Genomic DNA, 23,558 nt, shown 5'->3' with positions numbered 1-23,558 from the left:
GCGTACACTATTATAACCTCTAATTTAATTAGTCCTCTCTTTTGTCAACCTCTTCACTTTGCCCCCACAACACAATCCCTTCCCAACCACGCTCAACAACCCCACAATCCCAACAGCACAATCTCCGCAATAAACCCCATAACATCCATCATGTAATATTTGTGCCAGCGCAGCCTTAGCCCTACCACCCTCAAATGAAAATCCTTTTTGTGCCTACTAACATTGTCTGCGTCATGGTGCATAATTGCAACGTAATACCGATTCAGCAAATATTCTGCGTATACCACAGGAGGTTCTGGGCTCTCTTTGAGCGTAAAAGGCCAGTAGAAAAGTTTCCTTTAAGCAGCTACGTGGCAGAAGACACAGAGACCTCATTAGCGACGAAACAGAGGATCTAAAAGTTTGGACTTATGCTGCTGGGCATGATGAGAGGACACTCATAGATATTAGCATAGAGCTTAAAGGCTTCCTTGCTGAATTGCTCCAGAAGAACTCAGTGAAACTTCTAATTGAAGTCTTGTAATTTGACTATGCAAAAGGGTCGTTGTAAAATTATCATCACTAGAAACACCTATGTCACCAAATTCACTTGGTATTCGCCTGAGAATCTTCGACGACTCTCGGACTTTCGGGACGTTCTACATGAGAATGACTATGACCGTTAAAAGGATGGCTGATTCTGAGCACTGGAAATAGCTCTATAATTCGTTCACATCCTGATTTCCATGAAAACAGCAAAGCAATGAGACTTCATTGTTTGCCCAATTGATAGCATACATAGATGGATACAATTATAATTAACAAAGGATTTTTAACAAGCGCTTAATTAATAATTACGCTTCGCATCGAATCATGATGATTTTATTAAGCTGTTAGAAAGGAAATATCTATGAGTGCTATGATTCTTTAAAAATGTGCGAATAGAAAGTATCAATGCATTATACATACACGTATATCATTGTACAATGCCCTAAAATTGATTCGTTGGATTTATCCTATTAAGGAGAAGGAGCTTAAATGAAACTTAAAAAAAAGACAAAACTGTGAATTATGAGAGTTAGTACATATAGATATACTATGAAAATTGTACAGCATTGTGTCAAGAAAGAGGTTTGAAAGTTTTTCTATTATCCGATAGATGGGGATAATTTAACAGACTAATTTTTTTTAATGCACTGGTATTTTATGAACTTAAATGCACAGAGCAAGCCACAGTCTAGCTTAAAAATTTCTTACCAACGTGGCTAAATTTGATACAAAATTTCATGCTCTCTCTGTGATGAAAATATTTTTCTGCAGGGGTTTTTCATTTTTTAGAAGTATTGATTAAAATCTGTGGAGGGTTTGACGGATTTTTAATGGGATCTGTTACCAGACTGTTGTCGCCATCTCTCACGTGGTAGTTGGAACTTAGAACTAGGATTTAGATTTTGACACTATGGCGAATGAAAAATTTCAGTCTATAGATTATTTATAGACTATATATTATTTATTCATTACACAACGTGTTACGAAACTTTTAAGCTCATCTATGGAAGATGCAGCACTGCATGAAGAGAAATGAGAACTATCTCGAACAAACTCGAGTGTTTCAATGAAACACAAAAACTAGAACACTATTTCAAGTCATTTAGTGCTCGTATAAAATATATCTCTGGACTATTTAAGCTCAGATTATCGTATCCTAGATAAGTAACCTTGGAATTAACAATCAAAGATCTGTTTATTTATGATTTAATAGAGAATCCACGTAGTAGATAAACGGATCTACCGTCAAGAAAAATAATGTAACATGTTATTGATGATACCCCCTTGCATCTAGTATCTGTACGGTCAGAGTGCTACTCGGAATTCTCTGCCCAAATAAAATTTTAGTTTGCCCACGTCTACTCACACACGCAGTTGTGCATTAACCAAAATCGTCGTCTAATCATTTCGATCTCGCATGAAGGTCAAGCCCATCGAGAAGCCATGAGAATCATAATTGTGTTGTTGCTTTTCGCGTTTTCGTATCAATCGCAATGTGCCAGGATTCTAGGGATATTTCCAATGCCTGGAATTAGCCACAACATCCTGTCTTCTAAGCTCATGAAAGGACTGGTATTGGCCGGACACGATGTCACGATGATCAGTGCTATCCCCATGAAGCAAGTTCCTGAAGGTGGTAAATACACTGGTATTTTACTTGATGGATTTGTTGAAAAGATGGAAGGTAACGGGGACTATTAATGATTTTTCAGGGATATAATATTGTAATTTTCTAGAAAAAATGTCAGAAAATAACATCTTCGATGTGGGCAAAGGTGGATTTCTGGTGATGCTAACCCGCATGAATAACATACTCCTTGACTTCTCAAACAGCACTTTCTACCACCCCAAAGTGCGCAAATTGCTGGATTCCAACCAAAAATTCGACGCAGTTATTCTAGAACAATTCAGCAATGATGCCTTGAAGGTTTTTGCCCACATTTACGATTGCCCTTTGATCATACTCAGCAGCATGGGGCCTAACTCTTGGGTCAACTCTTTGGTCGGCAACGAAGCTCCAGTGTCCTACACCGCCCACCTTCTCAAAGGCGACTTTTCCAAAGACCTCTCTTTGTTGAATAGAGCTCAAAACGCGTTTTTATATATAATGGAATATCTGCTTACTACATATTATATCTTGCCTCAGCACGAGGAGATTATGCATCAAGCATTCCCCAATTCCCCTTCTTTGTACGATCTGCGCACTAATGTGTCTTTGGTGCTGCTAAATTCGCACACGAGCCTCTATCCGGCCTTGCCGTTAGTTCCCAATATGGTGGAGATAGGAGGGTACTTCGTGGATCCCCCCCAAAAACTTCCCAGTAATCTTCAAGAGATTTTGGACAATGCTAAAGACGGGGTGATTTACTTCAGCATGGGGTCTAACATTAAGAGCAAAGATATGCCTAAGGAGAAGAAGGAGTTTATTATGAGTGTTTTGGGAAAGTTAAAACAGAAGGTCTTATGGAAGTTTGAGGAGGATTTGCCAGGAAAACCCAAGAATGTATTCATCCAAAAATGGTTCCCTCAACAAGACGTTTTAGGTAAGTTTTCAGTCTTATTAACATGTAAAAATGATTGCACGTACATAAATCACCTTGCAGCCCATAAGAACATCAAACTTTTCATCACCCACGGAGGTCTTCTAAGCACCACCGAAACAGTTTATCATGGAGTCCCGATTTTGGCTCTTCCGGTTTTTGGCGACCAAGACGCCAATGCTGATAGGGCAGTTTATAATGGCTACGGTCTCAAACTGGGCTTCAATGACCCTGCATTCAACGAAGCTAGCTTCGAGAAGGCTATAAATGACTTGCTCATAAATTCCAAATACAGAGACAATGTTCAAATGAAGTCCAAACTGTACCATGACCGCCCTGAGACCCCTATGAAAACTGCCACCTATTGGGTCGATTACGTTATCAGGCACAAGGGGGCTCCTCATTTAAGAGTGGCAGGGGTGAGGCTGCCTTGGTACAAGTATTACATGGTGGATGTTTTGGGTTTTATTTTTGTGACTGTGTTGGGTGTTGTGGTATTGTTGAAGGTGGCTCTGAGAAAGTTGTGCTGTAAGAAAACGGGAAAGAGTGGGAGAAAAGTGAAGACTAATTAGGTAGTAAGAAAGAGGGGGATGTTTTGAGTTAGAGCGTGGAAAAATGAATGGGATCAGGAAGCGTAATGTAAATGAAATGCACTTATGTGTAGTTATTTTTAACAAAATGCTGTTTTAATATAATTTTTAATAATTGCTTTTGCTCCTGTAACCTCTTAAAACTTTAATATTACGCGTATATCATATCTGAATTGGCACGACAGTGAGCCATTTTGGATATTGCTACGAGTTTCAATATTACATTAAATGATGCAATCAGTCTCATTAATCCTACTTTAATATTATTTTAAAAAGTAAATCATAATTTTCTTGACATACAAGCAAGTCGCCAAGTCACACCTTAAATGGCTTACTGTGCAAGTGAAGTATGTTTGTTTAAGTGAATGATTTGAAGATTAGATTTAAGTTAATTATTTTTTACTGAAAAATGTTGTCAAGAAAGTAACTAAGCAAATAACATATGTCGGAAAATAATTTATTTCATTGAGTATTGATTTATTTCATCCAGTTAACTTTCTATACAACACTATGTCAAGAAAAAAGCTTGAAGACTCTAGTATTATCCGATAGATGGCGTTATTTTAACAGGCTAGTTTTCTTTAATGCGCTGTATCCCTACAAAACAATGTGCTTTCTGGCTTTAGTGACTTTTACTAATGTAACCAAATTTGATACACATTTCCATGCTCTCTTCATGGTGAAAATATTCTTTTCTGCAAATTTTTGCTTTTTCTGAACTACTAATTAAAATCCATAATTGACAATTTTTAATGGGATCAGTTATGAGAATGCTGGCGGCATCTCTTAGGCAATAGTGAAAACTTGGAACTAAAATTTAGTTTTTGATACAATGGTGAATGAACAAATTATGAAGAATTACCAACACTTACGTCGCAAAATCATTTATTTGATATTCATTAAAGAACCATAGAGGATTTTTCGAATTTCGGGCCCGTCCTCCATTAGGATGGTGGTGACAATGAACTTCTAAAGAAGTTTCCATTGCTTCAGGCACTAAAAATATCTCCGTAATTCTGGCACATCCTTGCAGCCACAAAGACACTAGACACAGCGAAGCCAAAAGACTCCCTAATTTGTCCAATTGGAATTATAATCTAAATGTATACAATAATGACTGACTAACGCTTTTTAGCAGATGATTAATTGGTGATTACGCTTTGTGCCGTATCATGATGATTATTTATTAAATCGGTAGATGAGATATATCTATGAGGTGCATTACTCTCTAAAACTGATATAAAAATAGACTTTTGAAACGTCACTGTATAGATAGCGTAAAATTGACTCGTTCGGTTTATCTTTCTGAGCAGAAGGTGCCTATACGATTGTTATTTAATAAAGGCAAAAGGGGGAATTATGAGCGTTAGTGCCTATAAGCAGAAAGTTTTCTATTCACCATCATGTCAATAAAAAGGCTTGAATGTTCTGCTGCTACTCAATAAAAGGCTTCAATCTAACTAACTAATTTTTTAATGCGTTAAATTTCTCCAGGACGAGGCACTTTATGGGTCCACCGATTCTTATCAACGTGGCCAATCATTATACAGGGTACTATAAATTGTTTAAATTTATTTATAAAAACGTGGCATTGTATGAGGAGAAATGAGAAGCATCTCAAAACTATTCATGTTATTAAATAAAACCCCAAAGCGAGAAGACTATTTCAAGTCATTCAATCTTCGTAGAAGATATATCTCTGGACTAGTTAAGCTAAGCTAATTATGCTTTATATAAGTAACTTTAACGTTGACAATTAAAGATCTGTTCATCATTATCTTCCTTTTCAGATATAGAAGCTCTCTAGTGAGTAAACAAATTTATTGTAAAACGAAGCGCTGTAGCACTTTATGGAACCTTCGTATGTAGTAGCGGTATCAGTCGAACGCTACCACGAATTCGTTCTCTACACCAGCCCTCAGTTTAGTTTTAGTTTATCCATGACTCCTTGTGAGCGCAGTTGTGCATCAACAAAAATCGCCGTCTCATTATTTTAATCTCGCGTGAAGGTCAAGCCCATCGAGAAGCCATGAGAATCATAATTGTGTTGTTGCTTTTCGCGTTTTCATGTCAATCGCAATGTGCCAGGATTCTAGGAATATTTCCAATGCCTGGAATTAGCCACAACATCCTGTCTTCTAAGCTCATGAAAGGACTGGTTGCGGCAGGCCATGATGTCACGATGGTCAGTGCTATCCCTATGAAGGACGTTCCTAAAGGTGGAAAATACACTGATATTTTTCTTGATGGATTTGTAGAAAAAATGGAAGGTAATGAGGACTCTTAATGATTTTTCAGGGATGTAATAATGCAATTTTCTAGAAAACCTGTTAGGAAATAGTATCTTCGACATGAACAATGGAGGGTTTGTTAAGATAATAACTCGAATTACTGACAAGTTCCTTGACTTCTCCAACAGCACTTTCTACCACCCCAAAGTGCGCAAATTGCTGGATTCCAACCAAAAATTCGACGCAGTTATTCTAGAGCAATTCAGCAATGATGCCTTGAAGGTTTTTGCCCACATTTACGATTGCCCGTTGATCATACTCAGCAGCATAGGGCCTAATTCTTGGGTCAACACTTTGGTCGGCAATGAAGCACCGGTATCCTACGTCGCCCATATTCTCAAAGGCGACTTTTCCGAGAATCTCAGCTTTTTAAATAGAGCCAAAAATATGTTTTTCTATATAATGGGATATTTGTTGGACCAATACTATATTTTGCCTAAGCATGAGGAGATTATGCATCAAGCATTCCCCAATTCCCCTTCTTTGTACGATCTGCGCACTAATGTGTCTTTGGTGCTCCTAAATTCGCACACGAGCCTCTATCCGGCCTTGCCGTTAGTTCCCAATATGGTGGAAATAGGAGGATATTTCGTGGATCCCCCCCAAAAACTTCCCAGTAATCTTCAAGAGATTTTGGACAATGCTAAAGACGGGGTGATTTACTTCAGCATGGGGTCTAACATTAAGAGCAAAGATATGCCTAAAGAAAAGAAGGAGTTTATTATGACTGTTTTGGGAAGGTTGAAACAGAAGGTTTTATGGAAGTTTGAGGAGGATTTGCCAGGAAAACCTAAAAATGTATTCATCCAAAAATGGTTCCCTCAACAAGACGTTTTAGGTAAGTTTTCAGTCTTATTAATATATAAAAATGATTACACGTACATAAATTAACTTGCAGCCCATAAAAACATCAAACTCTTCATCACCCACGGAGGTCTTCTAAGCACTACAGAAACAGTTTATCATGGAGTCCCGATTTTGGCTCTTCCGGTTTTTGGCGACCAAGATGCTAATGCTGATAGGGCAGTTTATAATGGCTACGGTCTCAAACTGGGCTTCAACGACCCTGCATTCAACGAAGCCAACTTCGAGAAGGCCATAAATGAATTACTCACAAATCCCAAATACAGGGAAAATGTTCAGTTGAAGTCAAAACTGTACCACGACCGCCCTGAGGCTCCCATGAAAACTGCCACCTATTGGGTCGATTACGTTATCAGGCACAAGGGGGCTCCTCATTTAAGAGTAGCAGGGGTGAGGCTGCCTTGGTACAAGTATTACATGGTGGATGTTTTGGGTTTTATTTTTGTGACTGTGTTGGGTGTTGTGGTATTGTTGAAGGTGGCTGTGAGAAAGTTGTGCTGTAGGAAAAGGGGAAAGAGTGCGAGAAAAGTGAAGACTCATTAGATAGTGAAGAAGAGGGGGATGTTTTGAGTTAAAGCGTGAAAAATTAGTGGGATCAGAAAACGTGATGTAAATTAAATGCACTTATGTGTAGTTATTGTTAATAAAATTCTCTTGTTTTAATATAATTTTTAGTAATTATTCTTGCTCCTATAACCTCCTAAAACTTTAGTATTACGCGTATATATCTGAATTGGTTGGATGTTGCTACGAGTTTCAATATTACATTAAATGATGCAATCAGTCTCATTAATCCTACTTTAATATTATTTTAAAAAGTAAATCATAATTTTCTTGATATGCAGGTGAATAAAAGTTTTGTGCGACTCTGCTGAGTTTTACACCTGGTTGTGTCATGAGGTTGCACTTTCAATACAACTGTGTGACATATTGGTTTACACTGTGGTTACTAAGAATTACCATAATGAAATTTAAGATTTTTTGAATATCTGTTGACACTAGCAATTTCTTGTCTTCGCGGGAAAGATTTTTATGTGTTTTTTTCAATAGCGAATAAATATGAATAGTTGAAATAATAGTTTCATACCTGATGAGGTATTTCTTCCGGAATTATGATTTCTATTGATTTATGAAATGTCATCGATCATTATGAAAAATAAACGAAGAGTATTGAAAAGAAATTACAGAAGAGACCACATTTTATAGCCGTAGAAACCAATCTGCTAACATTTTCAGCCAATTGCTATGGCCTGGCAGTAGCAAATACCCCAATTTCAGTCAATTCTCAAAGATTTGACTGAGATATGGGAAATTGTCTACTCTCTAGCCATTGCAGTTGATTAAGAATTTTGGCACGTTAGCTTCTGGTTTCGGCAATTTTCGGCATAGCCATTGATTTACATATTTGGCATAGTATTGGATTACGAAATCATAAAGTTTTCATAGTAAAAGAACAATGTGAACCCACAAGACTTTAACATTATCATTATGGCTGGATTTAAGCAAGTTGTCAAGTCACACCTTAAATGGTTTACTGTGCGAGTGAAGTATGTTTGCTTTAAGGGAATTATTTGAAGATTAGATTTAAGTTAATCATTTTTTACTGAAAATTGTTGTCAAGAAAGTGAGTAAGCAAATAACATATGTCGGAAAATAATTCATTTATTTCGTTGAGTATTGATTTGCTCCATTCAGTCACTTTTATACGGCATTATGTCAAGAAAGAAGCTTAGAAATTCTAACATTACCCGATAGATAGCGCTAATTTAACAGACTAGTTTTCTTTAATGCGTTGTATTACTACAGAACAATGCACTTTCCGGCTTTAATGATTTTTGTTAATGTCGCCAAATTCGATACACAATTCCATGCTTTCTTCATGCAGAAATTATTCTTTTTCGGACGTTTTTGCTTTTCTGAACTACTGGTTAAAATCAATAATTGATCATTTTTTATGAGATCGGTTACGAGAGTACTGGCGTCATCTCTTAGGCAATAGTGAGAACTTGGGATTAAGATTTAGTTTTTGATACTATGGCGAATGGCGCCACTTACGGAAAATTACCAACACTTACGTCGCAAAATAATTTACTTGATATTCATTCAAGAACCGTTGAGGATTTTTCAAATCTTGAGGGCGTCCTCTATTAGAATGGTGGTGACCATCAACTTTTAAGTAATATTGGTTCTAGGCTCTAAAAATATCTTCGTAATTTTGACACATCCTGGCAGCCACGCAGACACCAGACGCAGTGAAGCAATAAGACTCCGTAATTTGTCCAATTGGAATTATAATCTAAATGCATACAGTAAAGGCTGATTAACGATTTTTAGAAGATGCTTAATTGGCAATTATGCTTTGTGTCGAATCATGATAACTATTTATTAGGCTCGTAGGCGAGATATATCTATGAGGGTCATGACTCTCTAAAATTGATATAAAAATAGACTATTGAAACATCAATGTATAGATATCGTAAAATTGACCCGTTCGATTTATCTTTCTAAGCAAAATGTGCCCATACGATTGTTATTTAATAAAGGCAGAAGGGGGAATTATGCAGTTAGTGCCTATAAGCAGAAAGTTTTTTATTCACCATTATGTCAATAAAAAAGCTTGAATGTTCTGCTGCTACTCGATAAAGAGCTTCAATCTAACTAACTAATTTTTTAATGCGTTGTATTTCACCGAGACGAAGCACTTTATGGGTCCGCCGATTTTTATCAACGTGGCCAATCATTATACAGGCTATTATAGAACGTTTAAATTCATTTATAAAGATGTAGCATTGTACGAGGAGGAATGAGAAGCATCTCAAAACCACTTATGTTCTTACGTAAGGCCCTAAAACGAGAAAACTATTTCAAGTTATTCAGTACTCGTAGAAGGTACAGTGGATCAGAAAGATATTGGCATGCCCCTGATTTTTCAAATATAACAAAAGTGCTAACATATTTTTTTTTAAAACTGGTTTAACTATTTTCATTTACTTATTTTACAATAAAAATCCATAAGGTCTTCTTGTTGTAGTACTACTTCAATTAAAAAATGTATTAACCGTTTTTATTAGGTGAAAAAAGTGTTGTCATACTTACATGGGATGATTGTAAAGTTGATTTACTGCAATTAATATGTTTAAATATAGATAAAACGGATCTAGATCGCTATGATGTATTCTCATAAAACATTTCGCTTAGTTTTTGTTTTATGTTGTTTTATTTGGTTGGCCAATATGCCGAAAATTGCAAAGTTATCGAATCAAATTCATAATCAAATAATTAATTCACATTTACAAGACTTAAATTATAGAAAAATCGCGTCTCAGTTATTACTCAGCTTTAGTAGCGTCAGAAATGTGGTAAAAAATACCAAGGGACGGGTACAGTTCTAAACAAGCCACGTTCAGGTAGATCAAAAGTACGCAGCCGCCGAGGAAAATAACAAACCCTTCGAACGTTCTAAAAAAATCTTCCAGTTCCTGCTTCCGCCATTACCGATGACGTTGCTTCAACTTCCGGCAAGACAATTTCTGCGCAAACTCTCAGGAATACGATCCATAGCTTCAATTTTTATGGCAGAGCGCAAAGAAAAAAAACCTTCATTTCTGAGATCAACTAGCAAGAAAGATTCAACTTTGCGAAGGAGCATGGGAACAAGCCGTTGGATTTTTGAAAAAATTTAATTTTTTCTGATGAAAGTAAATTCAACATTTTTGGATCGGATGGGTGAAAATTTGTGTGGAGGAAATCAAATGCGGCATTCAACGTCGAGAATGTTAGAGCCACAGTGAAGCATAGTGGTGGGAGCGCTCTTGTTTGGGACTGTATGTCTTGGAGAGCTGTTGGAACTTTGGTTTTAATTAATGGTATTATGGATGCCCTCAAATATATCGATCTATTGTGGCATAATTTGCGGATCAGTGCCGAAAAAATGGATCATTTGTATTCCAGCAAGACAACGACCCCAAACATACAGCTTCCAAAACGAAGAAGTGGTTGCTGTACAATGTCCGGAGCCAATTAAGAACATCATCACAGTCTCCGGATATGGATCTGATAGAGAACCTGTGGCGTTGCCTTGATCTGAAAGTTCGCAAACACAAAATATCATCCCAAAATGATTTGAAAAGGGTGCAACATGGGGAATGGGTTAAAATTGGCGTAAATGTACTCCACAATTTGATAGAGTCTATACTTAGGCGTCTACAAGCTGTGATAGATGCGAAAGGACTGGTAACGAAATATTAAAAAATATTATTATAATTCCTAAGCAACAAAAATGTTTTTTTCTTACCTGCGCCAATACTTTTTTGACCTAATAAAAACTGTTAATATATTTTTTTAATTGATGCAGGCCTACAACAAGAAAATCTTAGTGATTTTTATTGTAAAATAAGTAAATGAAAATAGTTAAATTCGTTTTTTGAAAAAATATATTATTTTTGTTATATTTGAAAAATCAGGGGTGTGCCAATATTTCTTGATCCACTGTATACCTCTAGACTAGTTAAGCTAAGCTAATCATGCTTTACATAAGTAACTTTAACGTTGACAATTAAAGATCTGCTCATCAATATCTTCCTTTTCAGATATAGAAGCTCTCTAGTGAGTAAACAAATTTATTGTAAAACGAAGTGCTGTAGCACTTTATGGAACCTTCGTATGTAGTAGCGGTATCAGTCGAACGCTACCACGAATTCGTTCTCTACACCAGCCCTCAGTTTAGTTTTAGTTTATCCATGACTCCTTATGAGCGCAGTTGTGCATCAACAAAAATCGTTGTCTCATTATTTCAATCCCGCGTGAAGGTCAAGCCCATCGAGAAGCCATGAGAATCATAATTGTGTTGTTGCTTTTCGCGTTTTCGTATCAATCGCAATGTGCCAGGATTCTAGGGATATTTCCAATGCCTGGAATTAGCCACAACATCCTGTCTTCTAAGCTCATGAAAGGACTGGTTGCGGCAGGCCATGATGTCACGATGGTCAGTGCTATCCCTATGAAGGACGTTCCTAAAGGTGGCAAATACACTGATATTTTTCTTGATGGATTTGTTGAAAAAATGGAAGGTAATGAAGATTATTAATGACTTTTCAGGGATATAATAAAACAATTTTTCAGAACAAATGTCAAAAAAAAACATCTTCGACATGAACAAAGACGGATTTATTAAGATGTTAACCCAAGTAACCAACATTTTGCTTGACTTCTCCAACAGCACATTCTACCACCCCAAAGTGCGCAAATTGCTGGATTCCAACCAAAAATTCGACGCAGTTATTCTAGAGCAATTCAGCAATGATGCCTTAAAGGTTTTTGCCTACATTTACGATTGCCCTTTGATCATACTCAGCAGCATAGGGCCTAATTCTTGGGTCAACACTTTGGTCGGCAATGAAGCACCGGTATCCTACACCCCCCACTTTTTCAAAGGCGACTTTTCCAAGAATATCACCTTTTTAAATAGAGCCAAAAATCTGTTTTTCTGTATAGCGGAATATCTGCTGACAGAATACTATGCTTTGCCTAAGAATGAGGAGATTATGCATCAAGTATTCCCCAATTCCCCTTCTTTGTACGATCTGCGCACTAATGTGTCTTTGGTGCTGCTAAATTCGCACACGAGCCTCTATCCGGCCTTGCCGTTAGTTCCCAATATGGTGGAGATAGGAGGGTACTTCGTGGATCCCCCCCAAAAACTTCCCAATAATCTTCAGGAGATTTTGGACAATGCTAAAGACGGGGTGATTTACTTTAGCATGGGGTCTAACATTAAGAGCAAAGATATGCCTAAAGAGAAGAAGGAGTTTATTATTAGTGTTTTGGGAAAATTAAAACAGAAGGTCTTATGGAAGTTTGAGGAGGATTTGCCAGGAAAACCCAAAAATGTATTCATTCAAAAATGGTTCCCTCAACAAGACGTTTTAGGTAAGTTTTCAGTCTTATTAACATGTAAAAATGATTGCACGTACGTAAATCACCTTGCAGCCCATAAGAACATCAAACTTTTCATCACCCACGGAGGTCTTCTAAGCACCACCGAAACAGTTTATCATGGAGTCCCGATTTTGGCTCTTCCGGTTTTTGGCGACCAAGACGGCAATGCTGATAGAGCAGTTTATAATGGCTACGGTCTCAAACTGGGCTACAATGACCCTGCATTCAATGAAGCCAACTTCGAGAAGGCCATAAATGAATTACTCACAAATCCTAAATACAGGGAAAATGTTCAGTTGAAGTCAAAACTGTACCACGACCGCCCTGAGGCTCCCATGAAAACTGCCACCTATTGGGTCGATTACGTTATCAGGCACAAGGGGGCTCCTCATTTAAGAGTGGCAGGGGTGAAGCTGCCTTGGTACAAGTATTACATGGTGGATGTCTTGGGTTTTATTTTTGTGACTGTGTTGGGTGTGGTGGTATTGTTGAAGGTGGCTGTGAGAAAGTTGTGTTGTAGGGGGAGGGGAAAGAGTGCTAGAAAAGTGAAGACTAATTAGAGGGTGGAGAAGTAGGTGAATGTTTTGAGTCTTGTTAAGGAGGTGTGAGTGAGATGACAGTATGTCATGAAAATAAAATGTACATATAAGTAATTCCTTTTAATAAAATTTTGTTTTCTTAAACGACTCGTACTTTTTATTAATTATTCTTGGTCTTGTTACCTCCTAAAACATTACTGGTACGTTTGTACGATATGTGAAATAGGGCAAAGGTGAGTTATTTTGAAGGTTGCTATAAATTCCACAAATACATTAAATAATGTAATCAGCTTCATTATCTCGACTTTAGTAATATTTCAGGAACAAAAACGCTCTTTTCTTGGCATACAGGTGCTAAATAAATCGGGTGCTTCTCTACCGATTTTTACAGTTGGTAGTGTTATAAGGTTTCAGTACAACCTCATGAAATTTCTTTAAAATCTGCAACTTCTTGTGTTCGTAGGAAAGATTTTTTTACGCGTTTTTCCAATAGTGAATAGATAGGTATACCAATTGAAATTGTATGTAAATAAAGGAATTTCGGCTTCCGTTGATTTGTGAAATACTCGTATCATCGATTATTATGAAAAACACATGAAGAGTGTTTTGAGAAAATTATAGGATATCTTTAGCCGCTCGCAATGGCCTGACAATAGATAAATTTTCGAATTTCAGTCAATTTCCAAATATTTGACTGAAATGCGGGAAACTGCTCATTGCCAGGCAATTACAAGTGGCTAAAGAAGTGTTCGTTGCTGCGTCTGTAAGTTTCTGGCACAAGCATTGTGGCTGAAAACATTACGAAAACATAATGTTTTCAGTGCAAAACGACTAGAAAACACGATTAAAAATGTGAACACACAAGACTTTAAAACAACCATTATGGATGGATTTAAGGAAGTCGCCAAGTCACAGCTTAAATGGTTTATTGAGTGCGTGAAGTCCATTTGTTTTAAGTGAATGATTTGAAGATTAGATTTAAGTTAATCATTTTTTTACTAAAAATTATTGTCAAGAAAGTAAGTAAGCAAATAATATGTCAGAAAATAATTGATTTCATTGTGTATTGATTTGTTTCATTTAGTCATCCTTCTATACAGCACAATGTCAAGAAAGAAGCTTGAAGATTCTAGTATTACCCGACAGATGGCGCAAATTTAACAAGCTAGTTTTCTTTAATGCATTGTATCCCTACAAAACAATGTACTTTCTGGCTTTAGTGACTTTTACTAATGTAACCAAATTTGATACACATTTCCATGCTCTCTTCATGGTGAAAATATTCTTTTCGCAAGTTTTTATTTTTTCTGAACTACTGGTTAAAATCCATAACTGACAATTTTTAATGGAATCGGTTACGAGAATGCTGGCGCCATCTCGAAGGCAATAGTGAGAACTTAGAACTAAGATTTAGTTTTTGACACGATGGTGAATTAATATTTTACGAAGAATTACCAACACGCACGTCGCAAAAACATTTATTTGATATTCATTCAAGAACCGTTGAGGATTCTCTGAATCTCGGGCGCGTGCTTCATTAAGATGGTGGTGACTATCAATTTCTAAGGAAGTTTTCATTGCTTCCAGGCGCTAAAAATATCTCCGTAATTCTGGCACATCCTGGCAGCCACGAAGACACCAGACGCAGTGAAGCAATACGACTCCATAATTTGTCCAATTGGAATTATACTCTAAATGCATACAGCAAAGATTCATTAACGATTTTTAGCAGATACTTAATTGGCCATTACGCTTCGTGTCGAATTATGATGACTATTTTTTAAGCCGGTAGACGAGATAAATCTATGAGTGCCACGATTCTCTAAAAATTATATAAAAATAGATTTTTGAAACATCAATGCATAGATACAACACAATCAATTCGTTCTATTTATCTTTCTAAGGAGAAAACACTTATATAATTATTATCTAATAAATGCAAAAAGGGAATTTATAAGCATCAGTGTCTATAAACAGAAAAAATATTGTTCACCATCGTGTCAATAAAAAGACTTGAATGTTCTGCTACTACTCGATAAAGGGCTTCAATCTAACTAAATAATTTTTTAATGCGTTGAATTTCTCGAGGACGAAGTGTTTTCTGGGTTCACCGATTCTTCTCAACGTGGCTAATAATTATATAGGGTATTATAAACATTTTAAATTCATTTATAGAAGATGAGGCACAGTGTAAGGACGAATGAGAACCACTTCGAAACCTCTCCTGTTTTTTGACGAAACCCAAAAACCAGGAAACTATTTCAAGTCATTCAGTGGTCGTAACTTATGAGCATCTGGTTTACTTAAGTTACATTATCACACTTTACAAAAATAACCTTGGCGTTGATACTTAGAGATCTGTTTATTCAAATCTTCCTTTTCTAATATAAAAGCCATTTAGCAAATAAACGAATATACTGCAAAGCAAAGCGCTATCGTATTTTAATGATAATAATCTTTTGCATGTAATAGTTATACTGCCAGAGTGCTACTACGAGTTCTCTCCCCAAACCACCTCTCAGATTAGGTTTGGCATGCCCACGACTATCTGTGAGGGTAGTAGGGAATTAATCAAAATCCTTGCCTAACTACTACATTCCCGCGTTAAGACCAAGTTCATCGAGAGACCATGAAAATCATAATTGTTTTGCTGCTTTCCGCCTTTTTAGGTCAATCGCAATGTGCCAGGATTCTAGGAATATTTCCAATGCCTGGAATTAGCCACAACATCCTGTCTTCTAAGCTCATGAAAGGACTGGTTGCCGCAGGCCATGACGTCACGATGGTCAGTGCTATCCCCATGAAGGACGTTCCTGAAGGTGGCAAATACACTGGTATTTTACTTGATGGAATTGTTGAAAAATTGCAAAGTAATGGGGACTATTAATGATTTTTCAGAGATATAATAATGTAATTTTCCAGAACAAATGTCAACAAGTAACATCTTCAATTTGAGCAAAATCGGAATACTAGAGATAATAACCCGCACGACTGACACATTTGTTAAAGTCTCCAACGACACTTTGTACCACCCCAACGTGCGCAAATTGCTGGATTCCAACCAAAAATTCGACGCAGTTATTCTAGATCAATATTATAATGATGCCTTGAAGGTTTTTGCCCATATCTACGATTGTTCTTTGATCATACTGAATAGCAAGGGGCCTAACTCTTGTGTCAACCCGTTGGTCGGCAATGAAGCTCCAGTGTCCTACGCCGCCCATGTTTTCAAAGGCGACTTTTACAAGAATTTCACCTTTTTAAATAGAGTTAAAAACCTGTTTTTCTATATAGCGGAATATCTGCTGACCGAATATTATGTTTTGCCTAAGAATGAGGAAATTATGCATCAAGCATTCCCCAATTCCCCTTCTTTACACGATCTGCGCACTAATGTGTCTTTGGTGCTGCTAAATTCGCACACGAGCCTCTATCCGGCCTTGCCGTTAGTTCCCAATATGGTGGAGATAGGAGGGTACTTCGTGGATCCCCCCCAAAAACTTCCCAGTAATCTTCAAGAGATTTTGGACAATGCTAAAGACGGGGTGATTTACTTCAGCATGGGGTCTAACATTAAGAGCAAAGATATGCCTAAAGAGAAGAAGGAGTTTATTATGGGTGTTTTGGGAAGGTTGAAACAAAAAGTCTTATGGAAGTTTGAAGAGGATTTGCCAGGAAAACCCAAAAATGTATTAATCCAAAAATGGTTCCCTCAACAAGACGTTTTAGGTAAGTTTTCAGTCTTATTAACATGTAAAAATGATTGCATGTACATAAATCACCTTGCAGCCCATAAGAACATCAAACTTTTCATCACCCACGGAGGTCTTCTAAGCACCACCGAAACAGTTTATCATGGAGTCCCCATTTTGGCTCTTCCGGTTTTTGGCGACCAAGACGGCAATGCTGATAGAGCAGTTTATAATGGCTACGGTCTCAAACTGGGCTACAATGACCCTGCATTCAACGAAGCCAACTTCGAGAAGGCCATAAATGAATTACTCACAAATCCCAAATACAGGGAAAATGTTCAGTTGAAGTCAAAACTGTACCACGACCGCCCTGAGGCTCCCATGAAAACTGCCACCTATTGGGTCGATTACGTTATCAGGCACAAGGGAGCTCCTCATTTAAGAGTGGCAGGGGTGAAGCTGCCTTGGTACAAGTATTACATGGTGGATGTCTTGGGTTTTATTTTTGTGGTTGTGTTGAGCATTGTGATATTGTTGAAGATGGCTGTGAGAAAGTTTTGTTATAGGAAGAAGGGAAAGAGTGAGAGAAAAGTGAAGACTAATTAGCTAGTGAGGAAGAGGGGGATGTTTTGAGTTAAAGCTTGAAAAAATGAGTTGGGTCAAAAAGCGTGATGCAAATTAAATGCACTTATGTGCATTTATTTTTAATAAAATGTTGTTGCTTTAATATAATTTTTAGTAATTGTTCTTGCTGCCGTAATCTCCTAAAACTTTACTGGTACGCTTACACGATATCTGAATTGTCTCAAAGGTAATCTTGGAGATTACTATGAGACTCAAAAATGTATTGAATGATTAAATCAATCTCATCAATGGATCTTTAATAATAAAAAAATAAATTAAAAAAATTGAGCACAAAAATAGTATTTTCTTGACATACTGGCGAATACATTTCGTTGGTGCGACTCTGCAGATTTTTACACCTGGCGGTATCATGAGGTTGTACTGAAAATACAACCTCATGACATATTTCTTTATAAGAAACTATTTCTTGTCTTCGCATAAAATATTTTTTACATGCTTTTTTCAATAGAGGATAAATAAATATAATTGAAATAGTAGTGCATATGTGATTAGGTATTTTTCCGTCAACATCAGTTTTTGTTGATTTGTGAAATGCCATCGATCGCTGTGAAAAGAACACGAATAGGAGTTTAGGTGTGTGCCCTTTTGAATAGTCACAACCTCATTAACAAAAATAAGTTAAGTTCTCTGACATGTTTTAAAATTGTAGCAGTAAGATCTATGAGATTTTCCCACCATTTACGTTTCCGATGATTTTTAACAACTGGCTAGTCGTTATTGATTAATATAAAAAAATCTCGAAAAGTATATTAAAATATCCTTTTGGTAATAGCCAAAACTATCTTGGCGTAGATCATCTAATTTCCTAGGAATTATTTTTCATACAGGTGCAGATTGTTTACGATCACACATCCAGAAGGTGAACAAAACTATTATTTATGTCAATGAGGATAACTCTGAAATATTCAAAGACAATTCATTTAAGACTAAATTGTTATTTTTTCTTGATGAACTGTTGGATGTTATGTTCTGCTGCGAATTTGGCATTTAAGTTTTTTACTGGCACCCTCTATTTACTTTCAGTAGAGCCTTTAGTTTCTTGACACAATGGCGAATATAGAATTGTATTGAAATTGAAGTAATTTAACATAGCTTCGGAATACATTTAAATGCAAAGTAATCAAAAGATGCTTTAAAGCAACTTCGGCAAAGTTTCCTTTTCGCTCCCACCATGTACATATATCTGAGTTTTTATCACAAATAAGACAAACCAATAAATTAATTATATCCCGGCATATATTATTTGTTTTCCCACCTTATCGATAACAATTTTCAGTAAAATATGATTAACTGATAACTAATCTTCGAATCATTCACTTAAAGTAAATACACTTTATCCTAACGGTAAACCATTTAAGGTGTGACTTGGCGACTCGCTTGAATCTACCCATAATGGCTTACTTAAAGTCTTGTGTGTTCACATTTTTAATCGTGTTTTCTAGTTGTTTTGCACTGGAAACTTTGTGTTTTCATAATGTTTTTGAGAATAAATGCTTGTGCAAGAAATTTACAGACACAGAGACAAACCTGCCAACATCTTTAGCCAATTGCAATGGCCTGGCAATAGACAAATTCCCGGATTTCAGTCAGTTCCCACAGGATTTGACTGCGTTGGACTTATCAATGAACAATATTCAAATGTTGGAGGTGGCAGGAGAGACTTCCAGTGCTACTTTAAGGAATCTTAGCCTCTCCTATAATGTTATTAATGATATTACTGAAGATTTTTTCAAAGGGTTTGAAAGTCTGATTTCACTAGATTTGAGTCACAACGACCTGAAAAGTTTATCTGGGAGCTTCGATGGGAACATTTTTTCCACATTGGACAAATTGGTGTATTTGGACTTGAGCTACAATGAGATAGCTAAATTGCCCAGTGCCATATTTTACCCACTACCTGTACTGGATTCTCTGAGTTTGAGCTACAACCCCCTAGGAGAGTTCCTAATGCAGGCCAAAGACACTTTGACTCAAGTCTTAGGGGTTTCTACAAATCTGACGCAATTGAGGTTGAATAACGTGGGTCTCAGCGATAAATTACACCCGGATTTCTTCACCCCTTATAAGAATTTGACGCATCTAGAGCTGCAAGACAATGATTTCGAGTACATCCCTTCATTGCCCTATTCCCTGGAGTTCCTGGACTTTTCTGGCAACAAACTCAGCTTCGTTTCTGCCAGATACCTGCAATACCATTCGCTGAAAGTGCTGAGAATCAGCAGAATGCCCAGCTTGAACTCCATACACCACTATGCGTTTTACAACTTGCTAGCTCTGGAAAGTCTGATTTTAACAGACTGTCCTAACGTCCAGGAATTTTCTGAGTTGGCTTTTGGACTGGCGTCTAAATCAATGGAAACTCACCTTACAAGTTTGGTTCTGGCTAGAAATGGAATAACAAATTTGAATAGCACATACGGGCATATGTTCAAGAACATGCGTCATATAGATCTGAGGCACAATACATGGGCATGCGGGTGCAAGACTTTGTGGCTGCAGGAATTTGAAGCCGAGATGTTTAAAAGCAGAGATTTGAGGTAACTTTTGATGCCATCGAAACTTGAGATTAGATACAAAAAGCTTCAGTTTTTAGTCGTATTTCTATATTCATGTTTCAGGTGTTCCTCTCCGAGCAATCTTAAGGGCAAACGCATCATGGAGTTGACTCATTTGGATTTGCAGGAATGCTTTCCGGATATTTATGGCAAATCTTCGCATAAATTAACCATAATAATCTTAATGTTTGCAGTGATATTCCTTATGGGGATCATTTTCTATTTGATCAGATACCCCAAAAGCTGGTTGGGCGACAAGCAAATAGGGATCAGCCCCAATTCTCCCTACAGTGCTGCGCCCCAAGATGAAGATAAATTTTAGATTTTTAGTAATAGGTATTCTATATTTTCGACATCAATAATACACCTTTTAACTCCGCAAACGCCCTTAAATACCTCAAAAACCATCAGACTCGATCAGAATTGTTAATTTATTTTCTTAGGATGAACTTCTGAAGAACCATGACAACATTGCGTGCACAAGATATGGGGGACGTAGAGTGGGTTGTCTAAGTAGGACTCCCTAAGACTGCTGGCAGCTGTACGTGCAACATTGCCAGATTGTTTTAAAAATGACTAGATCCCTGATGTTTCGGAAATGTTTTTGGTGGACACTTTCTTAAAAAATTCTAATATAGTTAATTTTATATACGTACATCAGTTGCGTGATTGGGTTTCTATTGTTTCTCTATTGACCCTTAGTATAGGGATTCACTCGCTCGAAATAATCCTCCTGATTAGTTTTAAGGGTCGGTTTGCATCAATGACTCTGACTACAGATGGGTGCAGGGTAAAATTCGAAAAGTGAATCAGGTGGTGCTTGATGAAACCATCCCGATGAGGTTACTTGATACTTTTATTGCAAGATTGGCCAATTTCGGTAACATCGTGATGTTGCGGGCTCGGGTTTCTTTATAATAGGATCGGAATTGCGAGGAAAGGCTTTGAACACGTTAGAAACGATATTTAGTTACTACTTTGAGGGATATAAACTTCGAAAAGTGCAACAAAAGTATCTATCTTTATATCTATCTTTTTTTTATAGCCAGAGCGGTATTGACGTAGATCGATTCCATTCATCACAGATCGTTTTTCAGGAATCATAATTTTAATTTTTTTCCGTCGATTTTCTCTCGTGAAACGCTACTGCTCATTATGAAAAATGCAGGCATAGTAGACAAAAATGTGCTCTTTTCACTAGTCAAAAGAACATTGACGTAGATGAGTTTATTTATCAGGAGTAAATAGTTTTCCTAAATCCTAGTTTTAGGCCCCTTTCAGGATAAAGAAAAACATCGGAATATTTGGACAGTTTTCTAGTTAATCGGCTAATTTAGATGTAACTTCGTCTCTCAATTAATGCTCTTTAGGTCTAATTTTAGTTACATCTATTTAACGCCTTAAACGCATTAACTACCGTTATATTCGAAATCTGGAATATATTCCTCCACCATTCTATCAAGAAACCGATTGCAGTTTTGAAATATATAAAGGAAAAATGTAGTTATTTTGTTGATATATTAATAACCTTCTGTATTTCATGATAGACAAGACAAATATTAATTCAATATTAAGATTTTAATTCATAATTTTGTTTGGTTTCACTTCCAAAAGTCATTCTAATTTGAATTCCTGAATAATACTCGCCAACGAAAACGCGTATTATCTGCTAACTGAAAGCATCACGTATTACATAATGCCTAATTACCTCACTAATAGTTCGTTTTTACTGCTTTTTAGCTAGCGAAGGTCATATACTTTCCCATTTTCACAATGCACCGTCAGTTACACAGGAAGGCACCTAGTTCAAACACAGATAAGGTGTCGAACCCTTACGAAAGCACACATTGCGTAAATAATTAAGAGAAAAATTATAAAAATCTTCATTAAAAACACCGTTGACGTTTTAATAAGGTAGTCCTAGTTAGATCAAATTTACATCAATCTCAATGTGTCGACACACATTGACCTTCGACATCAAAGATCGCGACTGTTTGATATGCCCGGATTTCCCACCCCCTTTAACATGGAGATTATAACAGAAACCAGGATTAATCTAATGCTTTTTGGACGTAAATACGCCACCCCATACGAAAAACTCACCCCATACGTACGCAAAAAGTGATTCCTAATGCTTTCAGACTCTTTTTAGATCGCCCCCTAATAGGATTTAAACGGTGTATGTTTTGTTACAATTACCGCCATTCCTGACAGATGTAAATTGGAGCTGAATCGAATGTGTTCGATTTGGATTACATAAGTAATCCCCCTCGCAATAAACGCCACGGGTTAGTGATGTTTTAATAAGGTGTGAAATCGGAAGAGTTTGATCACTCTGTATGTACAAAGGTTTGATGATAAAAACGAAGAGAAATGGAAATTGTACAAGCTAATTATCTCACTCATTTTAAATGAAAACTTACACAAAAACCTCTTTTTTCTTCCTCTGCAGATAAGCAAGATTATTGGTTGGTGATGAATTCATGGGAGGAAAAATGGGCAAAGAGGGGGTACATTAAGTTACCTAGAAGTGAAGATGATCAGTATTGCCACTGCTGTTTTGTGGTTGGTAAATAAGGAGATAAGATTATTTATTCAAATATAATGTGACCTCTGAATTCACAATATAATAGGTTTCTTCGCTTAAAAAGTGATCAGAATTTGAATAAAAGCTTCAGGAAAAGCCTTGCGAGAAGCATGGCAATGTGGTCTATAAGAGAGATAGGGGTGTACTGATGGTTGCCTATATAGGCTCGTATAACATTACGGGCTCATGTAAAAACAACGTTGCCAGATTGATTTCAAAGTGATTAGTTTGGAGTTTTACTCCTTAAACGGTTGCTTCAGGTATTGCGTTTCTTGAAAATTGTTTTATTGTGATTTGAGTTTTTTCGAACTGCAAATAACGAAAAATAATGACTTCCGTGATTTAATGTAGGTTTGAAAATGCTCGTTTCCCAAGAATTAAAAGGTATATTATTCTCCGTTTACTGAGGCTCAGATAGCTCGTCAAGGCGAGTAGTTTGAGGTATTTGCTCTCAATTGGTCCATAAATACTCGAGATATGCTTATGTTGGCCCTCGAAATCTTAAACGAAGTCCTAAAGCATTCGAAAAGTATTTTTAGATACTCTCAGTTTAGAGCATTTTAAAACACCATAAAAGTGTATTTTGTTTAATAATTATTATTCCATGCTTAAAATAAGTTGTGTGTTTTAATCAAGTTTAATAATACAAGATTTAATATCTGAATGCAATATATGTATAAAGAATAAGGAGTGTATAATGGGTTGCCTACATAGATCCGTATAAGACAGCCTATTGATATAAAACCGAGGCTACAGGGGTGATTTGAAAACGGTTATTTTGGAGTTGTTT

General features: G+C 36.7%; 6 protein-coding genes across 8 annotated transcripts in view; 5 read left to right on the top strand and 1 right to left on the bottom strand.

The window, feature by feature from the left end:
- The first annotated feature begins 1,894 nt into the window (after positions 1–1,894).
- LOC136420158 (UDP-glycosyltransferase UGT5-like) lies at positions 1,895–7,435 on the top strand. Of its 3 annotated transcripts, none has more exons than XM_066406974.1 (3): positions 1,895–2,212; positions 2,265–3,071; positions 6,848–7,430. In XM_066406974.1, the coding sequence occupies exons 1-3, from the start codon at positions 1,972–1,974 to the stop codon at positions 7,354–7,356; spliced, it is 1,557 nt and encodes a 518-aa protein (XP_066263071.1). In that variant the 5' UTR covers positions 1,895–1,971; the 3' UTR covers positions 7,357–7,430. The 3 variants fall into 3 exon arrangements, with proteins under 3 accessions (XP_066263071.1, XP_066263069.1, XP_066263070.1); XM_066406972.1 differs by lacking the exon at positions 6,848–7,430 and adding an exon at positions 3,132–5,311 and having other exon boundaries at positions 1,897–2,212; XM_066406973.1 differs by lacking the exons at positions 1,895–2,212; positions 2,265–3,071 and adding exons at positions 5,515–5,928; positions 5,981–6,787 and having other exon boundaries at positions 6,848–7,435.
- Positions 7,436–7,838: 403 nt separating this feature from the next.
- The window catches only part of in (protein inturned), a 133,122-nt gene continuing 117,402 nt past the window's right edge, over positions 7,839–23,558 (top strand). The window contains exon 1 of the mRNA XM_066406960.1: positions 7,839–7,849. The gene's annotated coding sequence lies outside the window, so the exon portion shown is untranslated. The remainder of the gene's footprint in view (positions 7,850–23,558) is intronic.
- Positions 10,333–23,558, bottom strand: part of LOC136420165 (F-box only protein 6-like) — a 132,222-nt gene continuing 118,996 nt past the window's right edge. Inside the window, exon 5 of the mRNA XM_066406986.1 lies at positions 10,333–10,343. The gene's annotated coding sequence lies outside the window, so the exon portion shown is untranslated. The remainder of the gene's footprint in view (positions 10,344–23,558) is intronic.
- Positions 11,548–13,390, top strand: LOC136420159 (UDP-glycosyltransferase UGT5-like). Its single transcript, XM_066406975.1, has 3 exons — positions 11,548–11,882; positions 11,935–12,741; positions 12,802–13,390. Exons 1-3 carry the CDS (start codon positions 11,642–11,644, stop codon positions 13,308–13,310), a joined length of 1,557 nt encoding a protein of 518 aa, XP_066263072.1. The 5' UTR covers positions 11,548–11,641; the 3' UTR covers positions 13,311–13,390.
- LOC136419987 (UDP-glycosyltransferase UGT5-like) lies at positions 15,877–17,672 on the top strand. The gene is made up of 3 exons (XM_066406601.1): positions 15,877–16,159; positions 16,212–17,018; positions 17,079–17,672. Exons 1-3 carry the CDS (start codon positions 15,919–15,921, stop codon positions 17,585–17,587), a joined length of 1,557 nt encoding a protein of 518 aa, XP_066262698.1. The 5' UTR covers positions 15,877–15,918; the 3' UTR covers positions 17,588–17,672.
- On the top strand, positions 18,966–21,194 carry LOC136419949 (chondroadherin-like). The gene is made up of 3 exons (XM_066406558.1): positions 18,966–20,163; positions 20,245–20,517; positions 20,625–21,194. Exons 1-2 carry the CDS (start codon positions 19,019–19,021, stop codon positions 20,501–20,503), a joined length of 1,404 nt encoding a protein of 467 aa, XP_066262655.1. The 5' UTR covers positions 18,966–19,018; the 3' UTR covers positions 20,504–20,517; positions 20,625–21,194.

The sequence above is a fragment of the Euwallacea similis genome, chromosome 3 (genome assembly GCF_039881205.1).
Source record: "Euwallacea similis isolate ESF13 chromosome 3, ESF131.1, whole genome shotgun sequence".
In the NCBI taxonomy this organism is placed as follows: Eukaryota; Metazoa; Arthropoda; class Insecta; order Coleoptera; family Curculionidae; genus Euwallacea; species Euwallacea similis.
Note: the sequence above shows the minus strand (reverse complement) of the source record. Positions and strands in the feature narration are given on the sequence as shown.

What these genes read in the sequence shown, in the direction of transcription:
- LOC136420158 (XM_066406973.1), top strand. Translation starts at nt 5,688, where the DNA reads ATGAGAATCATAATTGTGTTGTTGCTTTTCGCGTTTTCATGTCAATCG. An exon ending in ATTTGTAGAAAAAATGGAAG is followed by an intron (nt 5,929 to 5,980) that starts GTAATGAGGACT and finishes GCAATTTTCTAG; the next exon opens with AAAACCTGTTAGGAAATAGT. An exon ending in CCCTCAACAAGACGTTTTAG is followed by an intron (nt 6,788 to 6,847) that starts GTAAGTTTTCAG and finishes ATTAACTTGCAG; the next exon opens with CCCATAAAAACATCAAACTC.
- LOC136420159 (XM_066406975.1), top strand. Translation starts at nt 11,642, where the DNA reads ATGAGAATCATAATTGTGTTGTTGCTTTTCGCGTTTTCGTATCAATCG. An exon ending in ATTTGTTGAAAAAATGGAAG is followed by an intron (nt 11,883 to 11,934) that starts GTAATGAAGATT and finishes ACAATTTTTCAG; the next exon opens with AACAAATGTCAAAAAAAAAC. An exon ending in CCCTCAACAAGACGTTTTAG is followed by an intron (nt 12,742 to 12,801) that starts GTAAGTTTTCAG and finishes ATCACCTTGCAG; the next exon opens with CCCATAAGAACATCAAACTT.
- LOC136419987 (XM_066406601.1), top strand. Translation starts at nt 15,919, where the DNA reads ATGAAAATCATAATTGTTTTGCTGCTTTCCGCCTTTTTAGGTCAATCG. An exon ending in AATTGTTGAAAAATTGCAAA is followed by an intron (nt 16,160 to 16,211) that starts GTAATGGGGACT and finishes GTAATTTTCCAG; the next exon opens with AACAAATGTCAACAAGTAAC. An exon ending in CCCTCAACAAGACGTTTTAG is followed by an intron (nt 17,019 to 17,078) that starts GTAAGTTTTCAG and finishes ATCACCTTGCAG; the next exon opens with CCCATAAGAACATCAAACTT.
- LOC136419949 (XM_066406558.1), top strand. Translation starts at nt 19,019, where the DNA reads ATGGCTTACTTAAAGTCTTGTGTGTTCACATTTTTAATCGTGTTTTCT. An exon ending in TTTAAAAGCAGAGATTTGAG is followed by an intron (nt 20,164 to 20,244) that starts GTAACTTTTGAT and finishes TTCATGTTTCAG; the next exon opens with GTGTTCCTCTCCGAGCAATC.